The 23,287-nt window shown below is 37.6% G+C and overlaps 1 protein-coding gene across 3 annotated transcripts in view; it reads left to right on the forward strand.

Moving 5' to 3' along the window:
• Positions 1-23,287, forward strand: part of Mdn1 (midasin AAA ATPase 1) — a 156,119-nt gene that overhangs the window by 40,745 nt on the left and 92,087 nt on the right. For all 3 annotated transcript variants that reach the window (XM_048353838.1, XM_048353839.1, XM_048353840.1), the window contains exons 16-29: positions 4,824-5,035; positions 5,546-5,649; positions 9,320-9,464; positions 9,918-10,014; positions 12,131-12,244; positions 13,306-13,453; positions 13,693-13,803; positions 15,293-15,444; positions 16,020-16,198; positions 16,708-16,916; positions 17,100-17,246; positions 19,026-19,167; positions 22,376-22,510; positions 22,594-22,732. In XM_048353838.1, the coding sequence (XP_048209795.1) occupies positions 4,824-5,035; positions 5,546-5,649; positions 9,320-9,464; positions 9,918-10,014; positions 12,131-12,244; positions 13,306-13,453; positions 13,693-13,803; positions 15,293-15,444; positions 16,020-16,198; positions 16,708-16,916; positions 17,100-17,246; positions 19,026-19,167; positions 22,376-22,510; positions 22,594-22,732 (2,034 nt within the window). The remainder of the gene's footprint in view (positions 1-4,823; positions 5,036-5,545; positions 5,650-9,319; positions 9,465-9,917; positions 10,015-12,130; positions 12,245-13,305; positions 13,454-13,692; positions 13,804-15,292; positions 15,445-16,019; positions 16,199-16,707; positions 16,917-17,099; positions 17,247-19,025; positions 19,168-22,375; positions 22,511-22,593; positions 22,733-23,287) is intronic.

Here is a 23,287-nt window from a genome sequence, read left to right on the forward strand (position 1 = left end):
GGCTGGAAGTGAAAGAAAAGCAATACAGTAGAGAGAGATTAAAAATGTTACAGGCCCTGAGCTCAAGCCCCAGGACTGGCACCAAAAAATAAAATAAAATGAAAAATAACAGAAATGAAATAACCTGTATCTTCCTACCACCTATGCAAGCATCCTTCAAAGATGCTACACAACAGAGTGGACTTTCTAGACAGAATCCTTTCATAAAATGCAGAAGTAGCATTTCATCATTTATTCCCATTACCCCGTATGTACTATTCTGTGTGTCTTTTATACTTGTAGCTTAGAAAATTATTTTCTTTTGTGTTAGCCATTTTCAAATGAATTTGTTTTAATTTTTTTAATTCGGTTATTGGCAAACTAGGATTTGAACTCAGAGAATTGTATTCACTAGGCAAGCATTCTATCTGAGGCACTAACCCTCTTGGGTGCATTCATTTTTTTATATAGGGCTTTGTGCTTTTTTGCCCAGATGGGCCTGGAGTTCAAACCTGTCTCTGGAATAACTGGAATTGCGGGCCACACTCTATTTATTAAGATAAAGTTTCAGATTTTGTCTAAGTGGCCTCAAACCTTCATCCTCCCAGTCTATACCTCCCTTCTTCCCTTCCTCTGTCCATCTTTGTACTTCCTCCCATAATAGGGTACTTAGGATTCATCCTTGGGCCTTATGAAGGCTAAGTATGCATTTTACCACTAAGCTATAACCTCATCTCTTTTTGATTTAATTTTTTTCTATCAATGGAAACATGCCTGACTTAACTGCTTAATCACAATGCTCAGGTTTAAATAAACACCTTTTAAAGAACTTGGCCTGATCTGAAATTTTAAACCACCTCTATAAAGAAATAAATTTAGTAGACTACTAATTAGAGAGGCAATTATTGTTAGTCATAATTATAACAGTCATTTATAACATTCATTAGGATCCAGGTACTGTGTTGAGTTCTTTATCTGTGAAACCTCTGCCTTTCTAACAGCCCTGAGGTACAGAGACTAGAAATTATTTCAATGAAGTGCTGTTTGTTCACTTTTCTTGTACTTCCTCTATTCTCATTCTAGTTCTCCTTATTTTGCCCGTTCAGTGCTGTTTTTGTTTGTTTGTTTTTGCCAGTCCTGGGCCTTAAACTCTGGGCCTGAGTACTTACCCTGGCTTCTTTTTTCAAGGCTAGCACTTTGCCACATGAGCCACAGCGTCACTTCTGGCGCTATATATGTGGTGCTGAGGAATCAAACCCAAGCCTTCATGTAATTGAGGCAAGCCCTCTTGCCACTAGGCCATATTCCCAGCCCCCATTCAATACTTCTGTCTGTTTCTACTACTCAAATCCTACACTCTCTTTTCATTTGATGGTCAGCCTGGATTTAATGGTCTTTTCATTTTTTTGTCCATAATATTTTAATACTTTTCCACTTTCAAATACTGTTTTTCAAACTTTGATTGTAACATGGAAGAATCAACTTTATTTTTAAAAAAAATATCAGAATCATAAAGCTATTATAGTTTATACTCTACAAACTCTGAAGGTACTTAAAATGATTATATTTTGAGTCTGTAGATGAACAATGACAAGAATCCAGGTATATCGTCTATACAACCTGACTAAATACTGATGACGTGTTTGGATAAACCACTGATAAGCTTAAAAATAACCAGCACAATTTCACAAGAGAATCAGCTCAGCCCAACCAGTTAGCAGCAACTGATACCGCAGTAACAATGGTGTACTGACTAGTTGGAGGACCAACACTGGGAGCCCATTCTGCCCTTCCCTCCTTCCCGCTCACACCTTAGGGACACGCACTGTGGCCTGACTGCCTTTGCAGCAATCTTAAAACCAAGCACTGCAATGAACCTCTGAACCCCCAAACCAGGGTCTGTGTTGTCTCATCCTATTCAGGAGGCATGAGCCCCACATCACCAATATTGTTTAGGTGTCTTAACTCATACAGTGTTACTGTAACTGTGTAGGAAAGGGAGCAGAGGGGTGATTTTTTTTTTTTTTTTGGCTTGAGGGTGACAAAACACCTGGAATTAGCCACATGGAAAAAATTCTAGAAGGTCTAAAAGGCCAGTACTTCTCTAAGTTTGACTTCCTTTCCATATTCCTGAACGTCTTTCTAAAATTGATTGGGCAGAATTAACTCAGTATAGTTATCTAAAGGTAATATGCATCGTTTCTTGTCTTTCTTTTTATATATAAATATTTTAGTGTAATTTTATTTACAGAATTGCAAAAATATATCATTGTAGTACAAATGCAGCTAATGATAATTTAGATACTGCCTAGCATGCACAAAGCCCTGGGTTCAATTCCTCAGCACCACATACACAGAAAAAGTCAAAGTGGCACTGTGGCTCAAGTGGTAGAGCAAAAGGAAGCCAGGGACAGTGCTCAGGCCCTGAGTTCAAGCCCCAGGACTGGCCAAAAAAGAAAAGTTTGCCATTTTGGCAGCTATCATGAACACAGAAAGTAACATGCATAATTGGATGGCATTATTTTACAAAGGTATAGAAAGTTTACAAAACAGTATCTAAATTATCACTGGTCTTTTCATTTTTGAGGCTGGGTCTCTCTTTCTCTTTCTCCTACCCCCCATCCCTCTCCCTTTCTTTTCTCCCTCCCTTTCCTCCTCCTCCTTGTCCAGACCGACCCTCAACTTGTAAGCCTCTGAGTATTGAAACTACAGGTCTATATGTAACACCATGCCCAGGAAAATGGCCCACTGGAGTGACATCAGGCCATGCTATTCTCTTCCTCAAATCCATCCATTGATTTCTCAGACAATTGGGAATATAACAGAGTCTTTATTTGGGCCCTAAACCCCTTCCTCATCTGGCCTCGGGCACTTTTCTTTCTGCTGTGATGCACCCAACTCACTCTTCCTCTTCGTTTTCTTCTTCCTCTGCATGGCATTTCTTGCTATCCTCCTCACTACCTTGTTCATTTTAGGTCTTTCTGATGTCCCCTCTTCAGCAAAGCTGTCCTGACTATGACATGCAAATGTCTTATCACCTACGTTCCCTTAATGGCACTTGAGATACTGCTTATTAAGGTGAAGTAAGATAATGAGGCAAAAGGACTCAAGAAACACTACTCCAGATAATTGACTCAAGTATAAGGAAATGAGGATAGATAAGTTGAGTTCATTCATTTATTTAAGTGAATGTATCTTTTTCATCATTTTTTTATTCTCTTTCATTTGACTGTAAGCTACAATAAAACCTGACCTTGTCAGTGCTGCTGTCTTTGTTACCTCACATTAGGTTCTCAGTAAATTTTTATAGTAAAATAAAGAATTGGCTTTTTCAATATGTTAGTGCTTATGGGGAAGTAAAAATGAGTTTGAAATTCCCATATTTTTCTCCCTGGAAACTGGCTTCAAAATACATTATACATACATAATTAACTTTCACTTTAATCTCTCACTTCCTAGAAACATTTCATTCTGCATGAATAACCTTTAAGCAGGAATAGTGTTGGTGTAATTACCTTCTTTCACTCCAGTGTTAGATAAATTTCTTTCTCTAGTCAGAGAACTTAGGTGCTTAGGAATAAGAATCTAAATACTAAGAATGAAAGGTAAGGTTTGGATGGCCACAAGCCATTTTTGAGATAAATAGGGCTTTCATGCATCCCTTTCCCAACTAATGTTTTTCTCTAATTTTTCTCCCATTGGCAATAATCTTGTTTCCAACAAGAAAAATATAGATCTAATTTACCATTTTGCTGTATTTTTCTAAAATGTCCTGAAAAGTGTGTGATACTAGGTTTTGAATTCAGGCCTTATACACTACTAGCTAAGTGTTCCACTTTCACTCATACCTCAGCTATTTGTTTTTTGGTTGTTTTTGTTTATTTTTTTTGTGCCAGTCCTGGGGCTAGTGCAGTGCTCCACTTTGCATCATATTTCAGCGATTATTTTCCTTTTCTTTTTTGTGCCAGTCATAAGGCTTGAACTCATGTTCAGGGCCCTGAGCTTCTTTTGCAAGGTGAGTGCTCTACCATTTGAGCCACAGCTACACTTGTTTTTTTGGGTGCTTAACTGAAGATAAGAGTCTCACCTACTTTCCTGCCCAGGCTTAGCTTCAAGCCACATCAGATATCAGCCTCCTGAGTAATTAGGATTACAAGCATGAGCCACCAGGCCCAGCCCTTTATTGCTTTTTAGATAGGATCTTACATCTACCCCCTCCCCCCAAATGGCCTGAAATCCAAAACCTTCTGCCAACTCCTCCCATGTAGCTGGAGTTAGTGTTCAAGTTACTGCTTCTTACTCATGAAAAAAAACATGGTTTCTGTTTAGGTTCCAAGCAATACATGTTGATTTAAATTATTCAGTAGAAGAAATGACATATCTTATTGTTCAATTAGAAATTTCAATTTTTTTCTTTTTTGATGCCAGTCCTGGGGCTTGAACTTTGGGTCTGGGTGCTCAAGGCTAGAACTCTGGCACTTGAGTCAGAGCTCTACTTCTTGCCTTTTAGTGGCTAATTGGAGATAAGAGTCTCAGACTTTCTTGCCTGGGATAGCTTTGAATTATGATCCTCTGAGCTCAGCCTTCTGAGTAGTTAGGATTTTATGTGAGAACTACTGAAGCTTCGCTTCAAATTTTTCACTAAATCGGCTAACAGTTGTTTACCTTCAGTGCTTAGGGTAAGAGAACAGATTATAACAATCTTATGTAAATATGTGTGTATTTATATTAAATCATAAACCCTAACATAGATTATAAGTATTTTGTCCTAATTTTGATTTTTGTGAGTTCTGTTTTCTAATTTTTATTAGAAGTTTGTACATTACACTTGACTTTCGTTTCAGTTATAAGCCAGTGGACCATAAACTTATTTGGCTACCCTTACGTGAGACGTTTGAGGAACTCTTTGTCAAGACCTTTTCTAAGAAACAAAACTTTACTTTCTTGGGACACATTCAGACATGTTACCGGCAGAAACGCTGGCATGATCTCCTTAAACTGATGCAGCATGTCCACAAGTCTGCTGTTACCAAGGAGGAAAAGGAGAGTGAGAAAGGTAAGCTCTACTACTGAACTATACCCCTAGCCTGTGGGAAAGGTAATTAATCATACATGTATGTGTGTATAATTAGCATAATTATTGATCCATAATTAGCATTGTGTCCATGTTTTCACTTAGGTTTTTATTGATTTTGTGTGTGTATGTGTGTGTGCGCCAATAATGGGCCTTGAGCTCTGAGCATGAACACTATTCTTGAGCTGTTTTGCTCAAGGCTGGTGTTCTACCACTAGAGCCATAACTCCACTTCCAGCTTTTTATTATTAATTGGAGATAAGTCTCACAGACTTTTCCTGCATGGACTGGTTTCAAACTGCCATGCTCAGATCGCAGCCCCCTGAGTAGCTAGGATTGTAAGTGTGCCTAGTGATTTAGTTCTTTATAGTTTTTTCTAAAATGCTTAACTTCTGGTTATTTTCTTAATTACATGGTTTTTATGTGCTTAACAGATGCATAGAAGATATTATAACTCAAAATGTGTATTAAATTCATGTCTTTATTTTCTAGGGTTACTCCTAAAAGAGAAATGGGAAGCATTTGGTCATAGACTCAACCATGCTCAACAACAGATGAAAATGACTGAAAATGCACTATTATTTGCATTTGTGGAGGTATTTGCTTTATTTCAGTGAAGGAACTATTATCATCGTTGTCATCATCACTACCATCATTTTCTGATACCAGGGCTTGATCTTGAGCTCTCACTTAGTTTTTTTTGTGTTTTTGCTCAAGGCTAGTGCCCTAATGATTGAGGCACGCCTGCATCATTTTACTTAACTGGAGATAGACTATCTAGAAATTGCTGTCCTTTGATTTTAGCCTCCTGAATTGCTAGCATTATATAAATCCTTGAACCACCTTGTTCCTTTTTTTTTTTCCATACGCATTGTAGGGCTTGAACTCAGGGCCTGGATGTTATCCTTGAACTTTTTCACTGAAGGCTAGGACTCTACCACTTGAGCCACAGCTCCACAGCTGGCGTTGTTCACTAGAGACTTATGGACTTTCCTGCCCAGTCTGACTTCAAACTGTAATCCTCTCATCTCATTGTCCTGAGTAGTTAGGATTACAGGCATAAGCCACTAACTAGCACAATTATTAATTTTAAGGATGCAGTTGAGGACAAATAGCTGTACTCTTTCAAGTTTATATGTGTATAGGGGTGCAGGTAGTGGGACTGCACATAAATAAGCAAAAGCTTGAGCATAGGATCAACTGACCATTGGCTTAATTGTGAATATGGGAGAGACCAAGTATGAGGGGATATTAGACGGGCATGGTGGAGGGAGTGTTAGGTAGACATAGAGATGTCCATTCATGTCCCCGTGCATATTTAATTCTATTGTTTGATTATAGTTTTACCGTTATCATGTGACCCTATCAGTGAAGGGGCAGTTTGATTTAAATGTTTATTTTGGTTTTTTGCCCATTGTGGAGCTTGAACGCAGGGCCTGAGCACTGCCCTTGGCTTCTTTTTGCTCAAGGCTAGCACTCTGCCACTTGAGACACAGCACTTCTGCCTTTTTCTATATATGTGGTGATGACAAATCAAACCCAGGGCTTCATGTATAGGAGGCAAGCACCCTACCACTAGGCCATATTTCCAGCCCTGAATAAATATTTATAATTTGGCTTTTTTGTTTTGAAGTTATTTTTATGAGACTCTTTCTGCCATGCTATTGAGCATGTAAGAGTCTTACTTTAAGTTGGTGTTTTGGTGGAGAACGTTGGTGATGTAGGGGAATTTGCTCATCTATACTTAGTATGATTATTTCTAAAATAAAATACCATAGGCTTTCAAGGCAAGACTTAAGTTTCTCTCTCTCTCTCTCTCTCTCTCTCTCTCTCTCTCTTTCTCTCTCTCTCTCTCTCTCAGTTGTTGTTTTTAAGGAGTGTACAAAGGGGTTACAGTTTCATAAGTCAGGTTATCAAGTTATGAGTACAATGCCCCCATGGCATTATTACCCTTTCCTTCGCCTTTTCCCATTTTCACCCTTCCATCCCTACCCACAAGTTAAAGATGGTTTCTTTTTAACACAGTATATATTGAATACAACGACTGCATTTGCTTACCCTTCTTCCCTCTACTCCTGTGCCCTGCCTTTACCTACCCTCCAAAGAAGAAAAACAAAACCAAATAAAACATAAACAAAAACAATAAAAATGCTTCCATTATTGATAAATAGTATTTTAGATGTTCAGAGGTGTTTACACATTTGTATTCTTTCCTTTCATATAACCTCCTTTTGCCAGTTAGTGTATAAATACATGGAACACTCTATATGTCTATATGGAGAAATGTTTAGTTGTAGTTTAGATACAACTTCCACATAAGATTGGCTTACTTCATTTAACATGACTTGTAGTTACATCCGTTTCTTTGTAAATGACATACTCTGATGGTTGAGTAAAACTCCACATGTGTATGTGTACTGCATTTTCTTTCTTTCTTTTTTTTTTTTTTTTTTTTTTTTTGCCAGTCCTGGGGCTTGGACTCAGGGCTTGAGCACTGTCCCTGGCTTCTTTTTGCTCAAGGCTAGCACTCTGCCACTTGAGTCACAGCGCCACTTCTGGCCATTTTCCGTATATGTGGTGCTGGGGAATCGAACCCAGGGCTTCAAGTATAAGGCAAGCACTCTTGCCACTAGGCCATATCCCCAGCCCCTGCACTGCATTTTCTTGATCCACTCATCTATTGTAGGGGTCTAGGTTGTTGCCATAGTTTGACTATTGTAAATGAACATGGATGTGCAAGTGTCTTTATCATATCTTGATTTGTAATTAGGTAGAAACTCAAGAGTGGTATGGCTAGATCATAGGGTAGTGCTAGGTAGTTTTTTGAGGACTCTCCCAGCTTCCCTCCAGAGTGGTTGTACTAGTTTGCATTTCCACAACAGTGGGATAGAGTTCCTTTTTCTCCACCTCCCCACCAGCATTTGTTGTTTGAATTCTTAATATTGGCCTATATAACTGGGGTGAGATGGAATCTCAGTGTTGCTTTGACTTACATTTCCTTTATGACCAAGGATGTTGAGAATTTCCTCATGTGTTTATTGGCCATTCTTCTGAGAAGTATCTGCTTAGTTCCTTTGCCTGTTGTTGATTGATTTATTCATTTGGGGGGAGATTATGTCCTTGAGTTCCATGTGTATATTGGATATCAGACCTTTGTGTAAAATATATATAGTCCATTCTTACTCTCTTTTCTATGAAGAAAATTGTCTTAAGAAAAGAATTATCTTAGAGAATTCCTGTTATCTTTCTAATTTTGTTATGTTCTTTGCTGTGCAGAAACTGTAGTTTCATAAAATCTCACTTACTAAATTTCTCTTTTATTTACTGTGCCCCTGGGACTTTTCAGAAATTTCTTTCCTATACCTCTCAGTTCTAATGTTTTTCCTACTCCATCTTAAAGTAAATTCAGAGTTTCAGGTGTGACATTGAGGTCTTGGGTTCACTTTGAGTTGATACTGGTGCATGGTGAAAAATGGTGGGAGCGGCTAAAATTTCTTTGGCTATTCATGGTTTTTGTTTTTCCATTTGAATTTTGGATTATTTTTTCTGTTTTGATGAATGTCATAGGCACTTTGATGGGGATTGTATTTCATTATTTCATTGTACTTCATTTTATCTTTGGAGTATCTGAAGACTTGAGTCTTATGACTTAACATACTGGAGTTAATACATTTGTTCTGTTTCCCAGCTAAATTTGTTGAAGTTTTTTTTTTTTTTTGCTTGTTTTGTAGAGTCAGCATTAAAGTATAAGTTAATTAGTAAAACTGGTTTTGATGTATCAGCTGGGTGGATTGTAAGTTTTTGTTTGTTTTTTTAATCTTGCAAATAGAACTTGAAGAGGTAACAGATAATGGAATAGAGCTGCATAAGTAAATACTGATTTTGATGCTCTTTAGCAACTGTGAAAGACTATGTCTCTTAACTACTATATACTCTTGATTTGGAGCTTTTTCTGGTCTTGAATATATTCATAGCCTGTCTATATAATTATTTGGGATGCTTTTATATACCTGAATACACCTGAATGTTACCATTTATCTGACCATTTGTAAGAAAGAATGAAGAAGAATGACCATTTGAATGAAAGAATTGTTCCTCACAATGTAAAACTTAAAGATACTATCTTGACCTTTTGGATTTATTTGGCCTTAATTCTGTGACTTGCTTGAAAAACTATGCCCTTGCCTCTTTCTTACATAGCAAATATAACTGCTCTTGGTAATTATCTTTGTTTGAAGTGCAATCTTGACTTTCATTGTCTTTTAGGGTACATTAGCTCAGGCTATCAAGAAAGGAGAGTGGATCTTGTTGGATGAGATTAATCTGGCTGCTCCTGAAACATTAGAATGTTTGAGTGGCTTGCTTGAAGGTTCCTCTGGCTCCCTGGTGTTGCTGGATCGAGGAGATACAGGTAAGAATTTGATGCCTTTGCGGCTTGACTTGATTGGGTGGACTACATACCTCTTCCAGGAGGATTTGTTCATTCCTTACATATAAAGTTCCTACATAGTATGTGAGGTATTTGAGTTATGGAGAAGACATGGAGAATAAGATACCTTTTGTCAGTGCACTTGAGTGTGAGTAATAAGCACACATATAAATACACGTGGGTGATTGAATGAATAATAAGAGTACATGTAAAAGACTGGAGTGGCAGCCTAAGTTTGATTTGTATATAAAGGTATAAAAAGTGGTCTTAGTGAGATTTCTGAGAAAGAAAGACAATGTGAATAGCCCACACAACAAGGCTGATCCTGAAGTGTGGTTGTTCAGCCTGAGTTCGGTGGCGTTAATCTTCTTTTTTGGTATTGTGGCTTATTACTTGTTACAGGTTACTGAGAATTTCTGATTTTTTTCTTAACAGAGCCACTTGTTCGTCATCCTGATTTCCGTTTATTTGCATGCATGAATCCAGCTACTGATGTGGGCAAAAGAAATCTCCCACCAGGAATAAGAAACAGGTGAAGTTTTTAAAGTTTTTTTTTTTTTATTGGTTATGTTAACTTAACCAATCTCAAGATAATGCTTGCAGATTCTTGTTCTCCGGGAGAACAGTATTGTAAATTTCCTGTTTTGTTCAATTTCTCTATTTTATATAGGCTGTAGGCATGAGAAAATCTAAAATACCACAATCCTTTGTTTTTAGTATGAAATTTAATAGCTCATGAAAACTATTGAGTGCATAAATCCTTCAGGTAGTCCTCTAGCTGTTAGAAATATTTCATTCATGGGCTGGGGATATAGCCTAGCGGCAAGAGTGCCTGCCTCGGATACACGAGGCCCTAGGTTCGATTCCCCAGCACCACATATACAGAAAAAACGGCCAGAAGCGGCGCTGTGGCTCACGTGGCAGAGTGCTAGCCTTGAGCGGGAAGAAGCCAGGGACAGTGCTCAGGCCCTGAGTCCAAGGCCCAGGACTGGCCAAAAAAAAAAAGAAGAAGAAATATTTCATTCATAGCATAAAAACCATGAGTTCAGGGGCTGGGAATATGGCCTAGTGGTAAAGTGTTCGCCTCATGTACGTGAAGCCCTGGGTTTGATTCCCCAGCACCACATATATAGAAAAAGCCAGATGTGGTGCTGTGTCTCAAGTGGTAAGAGTGCTAGCCTTGAGCAAAACGAAGCTAGGGATAGTGCTCAGGCCCTGAGTTCATGCTCCAGGACTGGCCAAAAAACAAACAAACAAAAAACATAAGTAATAAGTACATTTTGAGAACCTGGTTCTCTCTTTTTTTGCCATTCCAATGGTGGTTTGTTTTCTTACCTGAAACTTTCCACATAGGTGATTTCAAATATGTACACCACCATAATCATCTTATTTGTTGGGGGAAAATCTTGCTAACTTTTTTGCTAGGATGGCCTTAAACTTCCATCTTCCCAATTTTTGCCTCTTGATTATCTGAGATTATAGGTAAGAGCTACAATACCCTGCCCTAATGCCTTGCCCTAATGGCCTTCTAAGTTTTTTTATTTTTTTTTTGCCAGTCCTGGGGTTTGAACTCAGCCTAGACACTGTCCCTGAGTTGCTTTTCTTGCTGAAGACTAGCACTCTTACCACTAGGGCCACAGTGCCACTTCTGGCCTTTACTGTGTTTGTGGTACTAAGGAATTGAACTTAGGGCTCTGTGCATCCTAGGCAAGCACTCTACCACTAAGCCACATCCCCAGCCTGTAAGTTTCTTTCTTTCTTTTTTTCTCACTGAGCACTGACATGAACAAAGTACTTAATTTTGGTAGTTTATATATGTAACATTTAAGAAAAGATAAATTATTATTGTAACTTTTTGTTTGATTTCAGGTTTCAAAATGTTGGAGCAAGTTAGAGTTCTTTTCCTTTTGATTTTCATAGAGTAGTTTTCAAAGGTCCATTAAAGTATGCATTTTCTTTTGATGCATCATTTGCTTTTTTGTTATTTTTACCAGTCCTGGGGCTTGAACTCTGGGCCTTGTTGCTGTCACTGAGCTTCTTTTTACTCATTGTACCACTTGAGCCATGGCACCACTTCTGGTTTTCTGGTGGTTACTTAAGATATGAGTCTCATAGACTTTTCCTGCCCAGGCTGCCATCGAACTATGACCCTCATATCTCAGCCTCCTGAGATGCTAGGATTATGGGTTTGAGGCACCAGTGAGTGCCCTGGTGACTGGATTTTTTTTATTGCACATAATTTTGTTACACTTAAAATTATCTTCTGAAAATGATAGTTATGTAACTAAGTTCAAGGATTACTTATAGAAGTTTATTGTGTAGAAGCAGCTTATGCGTTCATTTGTACCTCAAGTGAAAGATTTGTGGTATATGTGCACTTAAAATAAGCTTATATAACTTCTTTTTCATCTTTTTCTATTTTCCACATGGCTGTGTTTTCTAAAAGCAGTTACTTTTTTATTATTATTGTCAAAGTGATGTACAGAGAGGTCACAGTTTCATACGTAAGGCAGTGGGTATGTTTGTATAACTTGTTACCTCCTCCCTCATTTCCACCCTTCCCCTTTTCCCCACCCCATGAGTTGTTCAGTTGGTTTACACCAAAAGATTTTGTAAGTATTAAAAGCAGTTATTTAATTAATCTACAGGTTCACCGAACTTTATGTAGAAGAATTACAATGTAAAGAAGACTTGCAAATTCTTATTTTGGATTATCTAAAAGGATTGAGTCTGAGCAAGAACACTGTTCAAGGAATCATAAAGTAGGTTTTCTCTGGCTTGTCTTTATACTTTTCTTCTGAAGATAACTTTCAAGTACAAACACTTTTTTTTCTCTTTTTTCTTGCTTATAACTGGAGAGGTGTAACAGAACAATTGTGTAGATTTCTTTTAAGGTTATATCTTTATATGAACTCCCTTAGGTTTTCCTAAGGACATGTAAAGCTTAGAACCACTACTATTGAGGATATGTCATCACATACTGCTCTCTTGATTACTTCTATATTTATGACCAGAAGTTTATTTTCCTAGATTAGGTATAAATGTTTTGTATTTTTATCTGTCTTGATGAAATCTTACTTTGCATGCTAGGTAAGTAACTTACAAGGAGGAATGTCATGTAATATGGGGGGGTTGTGTGTGTGTGTGTGTGTGTGTGTGTGTGTGTCTTACTCGGCTTTGTTGCTCCTTCCTGGAACTCTTAGCACTTGAGCCATCCCTCTATTTCCAAAAGGCCATATAATTTATCAACTCAGATGGTCTATACTAGAGACCTAGAAAACAATATTAAGAAGAGTAACATGACTTGTTGCTTTAAGGTCAGTTACTGTGCTTTGTATGCCATCTAGAAAGAGTTTGGTATTTTTTATTAGACAATCTAAATTCTAATGTTAGCTCTAGAAGCTAAAAGTTAATTGTATCATTCTGAGAAAATCATTTAACTTTCTCTTTGTCCTCCTGAAAGAAATACAGTATGTAAAAGGTTGAAATAGAATCATATTAATAGTTCACTTTACATTTTGTTGTTTTTTTCCATGGTGTCCTCCCACATAGCCCTGTCACCACCAACTTTAGTATGTGAATGTTGTAATGCCGGGAATCAGAACCCAGTCCTTGTACTTGCTAAGCACACACTCTATACCACTGAGATTATTTGCCCTCTCTTCTCCATCCCCCAACCCTGTTCCTTGCTGTCTGTCTGTCTAGTTGTTCCAAGGTGTCATTGCATCTTGACTCCTTCCATCATTCTCCCCTATCTTTCCCAAACCACCACCCCCAAGTTAACTGATCCTGTTAACCTGTATGAAATGCATTCTTTTTGTAGCTTCTACACAGCTTTGCGGAAAGAATCTGGTACCAAATTAGTGGATGGAACTGGCCACAGACCTCACTACAGCCTCCGGACTCTCTGCAGGGCCTTGCGATTTGCAGCTTCCAATCCATGTGGCAGTATCCAGCGTTCGCTCTATGAGGTCTTTCTAAAGTCTGTTTTTATTTAGAAGCTGGGTGGATAAGGCTCCCCATGGAAAGGAGAGAATGGGATGAGTATACCACATTTACCAGTGCTTCTTTGTCACATTACCCTAGTGCCACCTTCCCTTTTTCTTTATCATGTTTAAAGAGTATTCTGGGAAATAGCACGACCCAAATGTTGAGTACTATTTAAGATATTATAAAGGGGCAACTTAATGTATATCTGTTTTCTCTCTAGGGCTTTTGTTTGGGTTTCTTAACACAACTTGATAGGACATCACACCCTGTGGTTCAGAAGCTTATTTGTCAACACATTATTTCTGGCAATGTCAAAAGTTTGCTGAAACAGGTACATTCTTTGACTTTGTAACATAAGTGGACAGTTGAATTATCAAAAGTTTTGCCTTAATTTATTTTAATAAAACTTTTGAATTATGAAAGTATTCTATTGCAAAAAGTTAATGGTTGTAGAAATGTTCACAGGTGAACATACAGTTCTCATTCTTTGCTTAGGAGTTTTAAATCGTACAGTTATCCCTTTACAGCTAAATTATAATGTATAATTTTTTTAAAACCTTTTGGTCAATCCTAGGGCTTGAATTCAGGGCTGGGCACTACACCTGAGTTTTGTTTTGCTTTGTCTAAGGCTAGTAATCTACCACTTTGAGCCACAGCTTCACTTCCTGTTTTCTGGTGGTTGATTGGAGATAAGCGTCTGATAGACTTTCCTGTCCAGACTGGCTTCGAACCATGATTCTCAGATCACAGTCTCTTGAGTAACTAGTATTACAGGCATGAGCCACCAGTCCCCAGCTATATGTTGTTTTTTCATGTATTCAAATGATAGTGTGTGTTTGTTGATGAAGTAAATTCAAGGTATATTTATGTAAGTAACATCATTGTAGATGAATATTCTATAACTTCCCTTGTTTGGGGGTGCAGAATGCTGGCAATCAAATTCAGGGCCTCATATATAATAGGCAAACCATGTACCACTATGCTACATCTCCATCCAGCCCTAGCTTTTCTAGCCTTTCTTGGATAATTCTGAACAGAGATCTTTTTTCTTTTTTTTTTTTTTTAACTAGATGGTTGCCTCAAAGGGTTATCTATACAGTCCATCTAGGTGATTGTTTAGCTTTTGTATAATATCTATAACATTTTTGTTAGTGTATATCATACAAAGGGAATGACTTGCTTTGATGGTGTAATTAAATACTAGTCTTATCCATTTGCTCATTTTTTTGCATGTGTTTTACATTATTGTGATGGAAGCTTAAAGATCACCCCCACCTCAATAAAGACCCTTAAAACTGGGACCTAGACAGTTTCAAGTATGGACCAAGTTTATAGAAGAGAATTTATGCACAACAGTTCAACTATTTTAACATGTAAAATTGTACAATCCAACCTTATTTTTCAAAGATTATTTCATCATCTGTATTTTTCATTAAGGTTTAGTCTAGAAAGTCAGTAAAAATCTCTTTTAGAGGATCCAGAATATAATAATGCAGTCTTCCTCTTTTATTACCACACTGGCCCAGTGTGGGGGCTGGGGGAATATGGTGTATAGGAAATAAAAATTCTTAAGAGAAATGAATCATCGTGTATGGGGAAAATTATTTTTACTCTACTTTCCCCTCAAACACACCTGTTCCCATCCTGACTTTAAAATCAGTTTATGACCACATTTTCTTTGCATTCCTAAAAGTAATTTTATGTTCATATTTTACCCGTGGATTTTAGTGATGAAAGCATTTTTATAACTTCCTAATCCCAGCTCTTATTGACTACCATTGTTGTCATGATACTGAGCCATCTTCAAACTTACCTTTCAGCCTATTCCAGAGCCCAAAGGAGGTCGGCTCATCCAGGTTGAAGGCTATTGGATTTCAGTGGGAGACAAGGAACCTACCATAGATGAGACTTATGTTCTGACATCGTCTGTTAAGTTGAACCTGAGAGATATAGTCCGTGTGGTCTCTGCTGGGTGTGTAAGCTTTTTCTACTGATGTTGCATATTAATGTTACTCCGAACTATCTTCCTTAACTGAAACAGCTGACTTTTACTCATTAACTAACTGAATTGCTACTTTAATTTAATTGTTACTTTTTTATTAGCTTACATTAGTTATACAGAAGAAGGTATCAGTTTTGCATTTCCACACGTTTTCACAGTATTCTCTAGTCTTCTATCACTATTTCTTTGTCCCTTGGATTGTTACTTTGTAAAGTCAATTTGGGACTTCTGCCACAAAACATTATTTCTAGTTGCACAAAGGAGCATTGTTACCTTTAATAAGAGCAATAGGGGCGTAAACTTCTTTAAAGCTTTTTTTTTTTGTATCATGCAAATAGTGCCAGAGAGATTAGATGTATTCTCAGTATTTTTTAAGAAGCAAGTTTTACGTAGATCTTTCTGTATACATAAGTATATAAAAGTACTCTGTGATTGTTAAGTGATGTAGTCATTCTTTTGTAAACATTTTTCAATTCTGGTTTTTAGATATTGTCATTTCTGTTTCTGTGTGTCTTTAAATCGCATTATTGAATAATCTTTTGCAGAACCTATCCAGTGCTGATTCAGGGAGAGACATCAGTTGGTAAAACAAGCTTGATTCGGTGGTTGGCCGCAGCCACTGGCAACCACTGTGTACGAATTAATAATCATGAACACACAGATATTCAGGAGTACATTGGTTGTTACACATCTGACTCTTCGGGGAAACTTGTTTTTAAAGAAGGTAGTGTTAACATTTTGTTGTGTGGATTTGAGTTTCCCACTTCCTGCATAGTACTAGTTGTCATCATTTTCTAATTGAGGCCCATGGACCTCTATCATTGAGGTATGGTGTTTATATTCTAGATTTACTTGGATCCCATTAATCATTTCAGGCATGTACAGGAAAACTGTCATTGTTTAAAGAGGGCATTATTACTGTTGCTTTGTTTCTTAGAGATTCAAAGAATGCAGTAAGGAAGTTTGGAGTAAATCAGTGAATTGGTAATTTTCACAAAATTTTACTGCAAAGAAAAATTAAGTTGAAGGGAATTCTTCATCCTAGTTCATGCTTTCTATAGGACTGTTATTATTGAATTGTGCTTTTATCCTCAGTGTCATAGATTTGGGGGCAAACTAGCTAGAGGAAATAATTTCCATGTAAATATAATAATTTAGTATTTGTTGATGCATAGTCTGGTAAAAACACTGCCTTCATTAATACACTAATTCTCAGTGGTCATTTCCTTGTAGGTGTTCTTATTGATGCTATGAGAAAGGGCTATTGGATTGTCTTAGATGAATTAAACTTGGCCCCTACTGATGTGTTGGAGGCATTGAACAGATTATTGGATGATAACCGTGAATTGCTTATAACTGAAACCCAAGAAGTTGTTAAAGCACACCCTCGATTCATGCTTTTTGCCACCCAAAATCCACCAGGACTTTATGGCGGCAGAAAAGTGAGTCTCCTTTACCCTGTCTCTCCTGTTCATGACCCTACCGAATAGTAAATCTTTCTTGTTAAGAATGAAACAATTTTACTATTATTGAGGAGTTCCTGTTACTGTGGTGAATAGTAGGACTTTTTAGGGTACTAGCTGAAAAAGATCCTTTTTACCATATTTTTTCTGTTTATTTCCTAGGTGCTCTCCAGAGCCTTCAGGAATCGTTTTGTAGAATTGCATTTTGATGAATTGCCTAGTTCTGAATTGGAAACAATCTTGCACAAGCGATGTAGTTTGCCTCCATCCTATTGCAGCAAATTGGTTAAAGTCATGTTGGACCTTCAGGTATTTCATGAACTTGATTTAGATGGATGTGTTGATTGGATTAGGTTATCTGGAGTACAAACAAGTCTATATTTTTACAGAGTAGAGATCTTGGGATTTTGTTGTTATTGTTGTTTAGGTTGGTACCTGTATTTGAACTCGGAGCCATGGCTTACTAAGCAAGTGTACTACCACTTTGCATCTGCTCCCACCCCTTACAATCTTATTGTAAATGCATTCTGTTCATGTTTAAGTTGATGAGCTGAACTAACTCCAGCCCCCATTTGGAATTATTTTTAATCTTATAGCACCCTAAATTTTTCTGATATTTTACATATTACGGTAATTCTGTTTATAAGTTTTTGCATAGGAAAACTGCAGTTTTTTATGTTAACAGGTGTGTGCACGTGTGTGAGTGCCTGTCTTGGGGCCTGAACTTAAAGGCCTGGGTACTTTGCTGTCTCTGTGCATCTTTTTACCTGAAGCTAGCACTCTATCACTTAATCAACTTCCAGCAGTTTTCTTAGTAGTTTATTAGAGATGAGAGTCTTACAGACTTTGCTGCCTGTGCTGGCTTGGAACTGCAATTCTCAGATCTCAGCCTCCTGAGTAGATAGGATTGCGGGTGTGGAGCCTCGAGCCCAGATGTTAACCATTATTTTAATATTTTAATTAGCTGATCTTCAATTAGAGACCCTCTTCCCTTAGTTTTCCATGTAGCTGGGATGGGATTACAGTGATGTGCAACTGTATCCAGGTTAAAATTTTTATTTTTATATGTGATGTTGATTTTGTCCCTAGTTATACAGTTAAATGTATCAGTTTGTGACTTGTTGGATTCTTCTTTGTTAATTGTAAAGAAAGAGTTGTTGGGTTTTGTTTTTTTCCCTTTTATTATAGAGCTGGAGATTGGACCTAGGCTGTTGTATGTGATATGTCAGTTGATCTTTTTAACATGTATTTAATTAAATTTTTAAAGTTGCTTTTTTTTAAATTTGGGTTATTTTTTAATAAGGTTTCACTTTTGTCAGGGCTGGCCTAGGTACAATCCTACTTCTTTCTCTTTCTATGCAGCTGGGTTGACATACACAGACCAGCATGCAGGCCTTGTAGTTATTTATATTTTTATAGACCAAACAGGTCTAGATCTGCAGTCCTCATTGTGCCTTCCTCTTACGTAACTGGCAACATAAGTGTGAGCCACATTGCCTACCTTGAAGTTCTTTATCAAAAATTTGATTTATAGAAACACTGTCAAATTACAAAATGTTAGTAATTAAAACTCTAGCACTATGATCTTACATTGTAGGGCTGATCTTTTCATCCTTCACATTATTTCATTTTTTATATTTTTTTCTGTATGAGATAGCGTCATGTTGTTTATTCCTATTCTTCTTTTTGCCAGTCCTGGGGCTTGAACTCGGGGCCTGAGCACACTGTCCCTGGCTTCTTTTTGCTCAAAGCTAGCACTCTACCACTTGAGCCACAGCACCACTTCTGGCTTTTTGTATATATGTAGTGCTGAGGAATCGATCCCAGGGCTTCATGTATGTGAGGCAAGCACTGGACCACGAGGCCATATTCCCAGCCCTGTTTGTTCCTATTATTTATACACGAGGTTGAACATTTTTCTTTGCACAATGATTATTAGTCCATTAAGATTATCAAGAAATTTAATCTTAGTGGAATGAAATTCCTCTAATGGGAATTTAAATTTGTCTGGAACTTTATGAGTTGTATTCCATGCTTTCCATTATGTGCAACCAACTCCTCTGCTCATTTGTTTTGATACTTTAATAGTCCTACCGCAGAAGTTCTTCAGTGTTTGCTGGAAAGCAAGGCTTTATCACTCTTCGTGATCTGTTCCGATGGGCTGAACGATATAGATTGGCTGAGGAGACGGAGAAGGAATATGACTGGCTACAGCATTTAGCCAATGATGGTATGTTTTCAATTAAGTGTTTGGATTGTTTTCAAGACAGTGTCTTACTGTGTAGTAGTGCAGGCCAGCCATAAACTCTTGATTTTCTTTCCTCAGCCTGCCAATTACTGGGATTATTGGCATGATACCACCATATTATAGGCTCAATGAAATACCTTTATTTTAAAGATAAGTCATTTGGCCAGTCAAATACTGCCTAAATTGTGGTTGCTGTTCCGATTATTTTATACATTCAATGAACAACCCGTTTCCTAAAGTCTTAATGCGTTCCTTCAAGTTGCCACAAGTAGGACTGCGGGCATTTTTTTGGCAGGTAGCTTTATTGGCTCTTTTTTTTTTTTATAGAAACATTTTATTGACAGGTTGGAATTTAAAAGTCGTACACAATACAATGCCAAAAATAAAATAATCACAATAACATGGAGTGTAAAGCAACAGCATCTAGTACTCTTCACTCACATCCTCCCCATCAGCACTGTCTGCTCCAACCTCCTCATAATCCGTCTCTAGGGTAGCCATGTCCTCATGGGCCTCAGAAAACTCTCCTTCCTGCACCCCTTCACCCACATACCAGTGGAAAAAGGCATGTTTGGCATATATCAGATTAAACTTGTAGTTCGGCCAAGCCCAGACCTCAGCCATAGCCGGCTTATTTTTTTTTTATGTTTTTTCTTAATGTCATTACAAAGGTACAAAGGTGGTGTACAGAGGGATTACAGTTAACATGAGTCAGATAATCCATACATTTCTTTTTGGACAATGTCACCCCTTTTGTTGGCTTTTTATTGGCAACATAAATAGGCCTGTTTCAGACTTGGCCATTTGGATTTAATTGGTAGAAAGAACGTATATTTATTTACTGTGAATAGCATGAAGTGCTCTGGTTTGTAAGGCGCTACATAAGGGGAGAATAAATAAAGCTAGCTTGTGGGAATTTCTTTCCCTATGTCCTCTGTCTCTGTGTGTCTGTCTCCTGTCTCTCTTGTATTTATGTCTGTCATTAGGTTTTAAACTAGAATCTTGGAGCAGTCAACAAAACATGTCTGTTCATTTAACCCAAACAACCTAAACACAAAAAGTTAATAGGGGAGGAATTTATTCAATATTGTCATACTAAGGAAGAAGTAGTGGTGGGGCTGAGGGGTGAGGGGAAACAAAGTAAGTGTATAACACTCTTTTAGGAACTACTAAGAGCTACTTATGTTTCTTCCTCTATTAAATAGAGGTAATAATCTAAGAAGCAAGAAATATGTACAGTCAAGCCGCCTTGAGCAAAGGTCAAACTAGTTGGGTTTGTCAATATTTCCAAATAGGTCAAAGAGCCTTGTCAGGGATAAGAAAGTTACAGTCCTGGGAGTGTGTGTGTGCGTGTGTCCATTCCTGGAGCACTGTCTCAGTTGAACCACTGCTGTGCTTCTGGATTTTTGATAGTAGAAATAAATCTCGAGACTTTTCTGCCCAGCCTGCCTTTGAACTGCAATCCTCAGATATCTGCCTTCTGAGTAACTAGGATTGTAAGCATGAACCCTGGAACCTGACCTGGTTTTGACTCTTGTTACAGGATCTTTATTGTGATAGGACTTGTTCTTGGACTCTCAGGTGGATTTTAGGAGAGGATGACTCAAAATGGGCAAGTCAAAAAAGCATTGATTTGAGACTTTTAGCAGCTTTTATAGTATTGTAGAATAGACTTCATTGAAGCTTAAGCATCTTGATGCTTTCAGTTTTACAATCGTTGGGTTATCAGTCATGAAACAGATTGTAACCAAAGCTTAAGATAGCAAGGGAGAATGATATAAACTGAAGGCCTTGGTTCTGAGCATTATCCTGCATTTAGTTATAAACTGGGCATTTGCATATAGCAAAACCACCCTCTTAAGTCCTTGTTTCAGACCCAGACCTTATGCGTGTTGATCACTCTGTGTACCATTTAGCTGAAGTCCTAGTTCCTTAATTTTCTCTTCTTTAGTAATAACAGAGGAAGGACCGGCATAGTTAGCAAATTCTGTGATCTCAGCATTTTGATTACTGTGAGTTTAAGGAAGCCTTTGCTGTACAAGAGAACTGTCTTTAAAATAATAAAATTACATAAAAATATAAAGAGAGAATTCTTTTCCTTTAACTTCTCTATTGAAGTAATAATGTATGACAAAGCATTTTTCCACTTCCGCCAGGATTTAGAATATTTCACCACTTCACAATGTTCTTTTTTTCTCTGGTAAGGAGAGGTAAAACCCTTATTCTAATGTTTACCACAGCAGTTTGATTTTGTTTGTGCATAAGCTCCATCAAATGGTACTTCACAGAGTATGTATACTCTTTCTAATGTAGCTTTTTCACTTGAGATTCACATGTGCTATTTTTTGTACATCAAGGTTAAGTACTGTATGTGGTTAATTCAGCCTGTCTTAGTTTTCCGAGGTAGTTCATTAAATTTCTGCTTCACCAGCATCATGTGAATTTTAGATATTGGTTCTTTTTAAAAAAAAATTTTTTTTTTCTTCACCATGATCTTTCTTTCTTTTTTCTTACTTTTTGTCAAAGTGATGTACAAAGAGGTTACAGTTTCATAGGTTAGGCCTTGGGTACATTTCTTATACTGTTTGTTACCACCTCCCTCGTTCCCCCCTCCCCCTTCCCCTTTCTCTTCTTTCCCCACGAGTTGTTCAGTTGGTTTACACCAAATGGTTTTGCAAGTATTGCTTTTGGAATCATTTGTCTTTTTATTCTTTGTCTCTCGATTTTGATATTCCCTTTCATTTCCCTAGTTCTAATACCAGTATATATAGTATCCAGTGTACTCAGATGAGATACAGTGATAGTGTGGGTACAACTACAGGAAGGGGATACAAGAGGATCATCAACAAATGAAGCTACTGTTTCACATGGCATGTTGAAAGTAATTACAACAATGATATAACACTCATTTCCATAACATGGAGTTCATTTCACTTACTATCATCTTATGCATTCATTGGGGCATAGCTATTAGGCTCTTGTGATCCTCTACTGTGACTAGCCTAAACCTGTGCTAATTATTCCCTATGAGGGAGACCATAGAGTTCATGTTTCTTTGGGTCTGGCTCACTTCACTTAGTATAATTTTTTCCAAGTCCTTCCATTTCCTTACAAATGGGGCAATGTTGTTCTCAATGTCTTTTGGTGTTCCTACCAGGTGTTAATTGTTCCTATTTTGTTAAACCCTCAGGTTTTATGCTTTTAGCAGGCCGAGTCAGGAAGCAGGAGGAAGTTGATGTGATTCAAAAAGTACTTGAAAAACATTTCAAGAAAAAATTATGTCCCCGATCTCTTTTTTCCAAAGAAAATACCCTAAAATTATTGGGTGAGTAAACTTTCTTAGAAACCCCAGAGGAATATGAGCTAAGTTATATTTATTCAAACCTAAGTATGTTCTTCTTTGGATAGGTAAATCATCTATCAAAATATCTACATTTGATTCTATGTTTGGTCATATCGTGTGGACTGAGGCCTTACGGAGACTGGCTGTATTGGTGGGAAGGGCATTGGAATTTGGTGAACCTGTGTTACTGGTTGGAGATACTGGGTAAGGTTTTGTGAAAGTAACTCATTGAAAAGTTTTAGTTCAGGGGGTGGGAAGGTGGTAAGGTGCCTACCTAGCATGCATGAGGCCCTGGGTTCGATTCCTTAGTACCACATACCTAGAAAAAGCCAGAAGTGGCTCAAGTGGCAGAATGCTAGGCTTGAGCAAAAAGAAACTCAAGGAAAGTGTCCAGGCCCTGAGTTCAAGCCCCAGGACTGGCCAGAAAAAAAGTTTTAGTTCAGTTCTATAGGATTATTTGTTACTTTTTAAATTTTTCTTTTTGTGTGGTGGTGCTGGGGTTGAACTTGACTTACACTTGACTTGTGCCTTCTCACTTGAGCCACACTTCCAGTCCAAGATATTTATATTTAGATTCCTTGTTTATGAAAAGTAACTTCTTTTATCACTTTCATTTATCTCCGTTTCTTTAAAGCAGAAGTGGGGAACCTTATCCCTTTGCTTGCCATGCAAGATCATCGAAATACACAGGTGGCCTGTCTGTCCTATCATATACCAAATAATTTCTTGGCCCTATACAGCTTGTGCTGGATGTTTCCC

The sequence above is a fragment of the Perognathus longimembris genome, chromosome 9 (genome assembly GCF_023159225.1).
Source record: "Perognathus longimembris pacificus isolate PPM17 chromosome 9, ASM2315922v1, whole genome shotgun sequence".
NCBI lineage: Eukaryota > Metazoa > Chordata > Mammalia > Rodentia > Heteromyidae > Perognathus > Perognathus longimembris.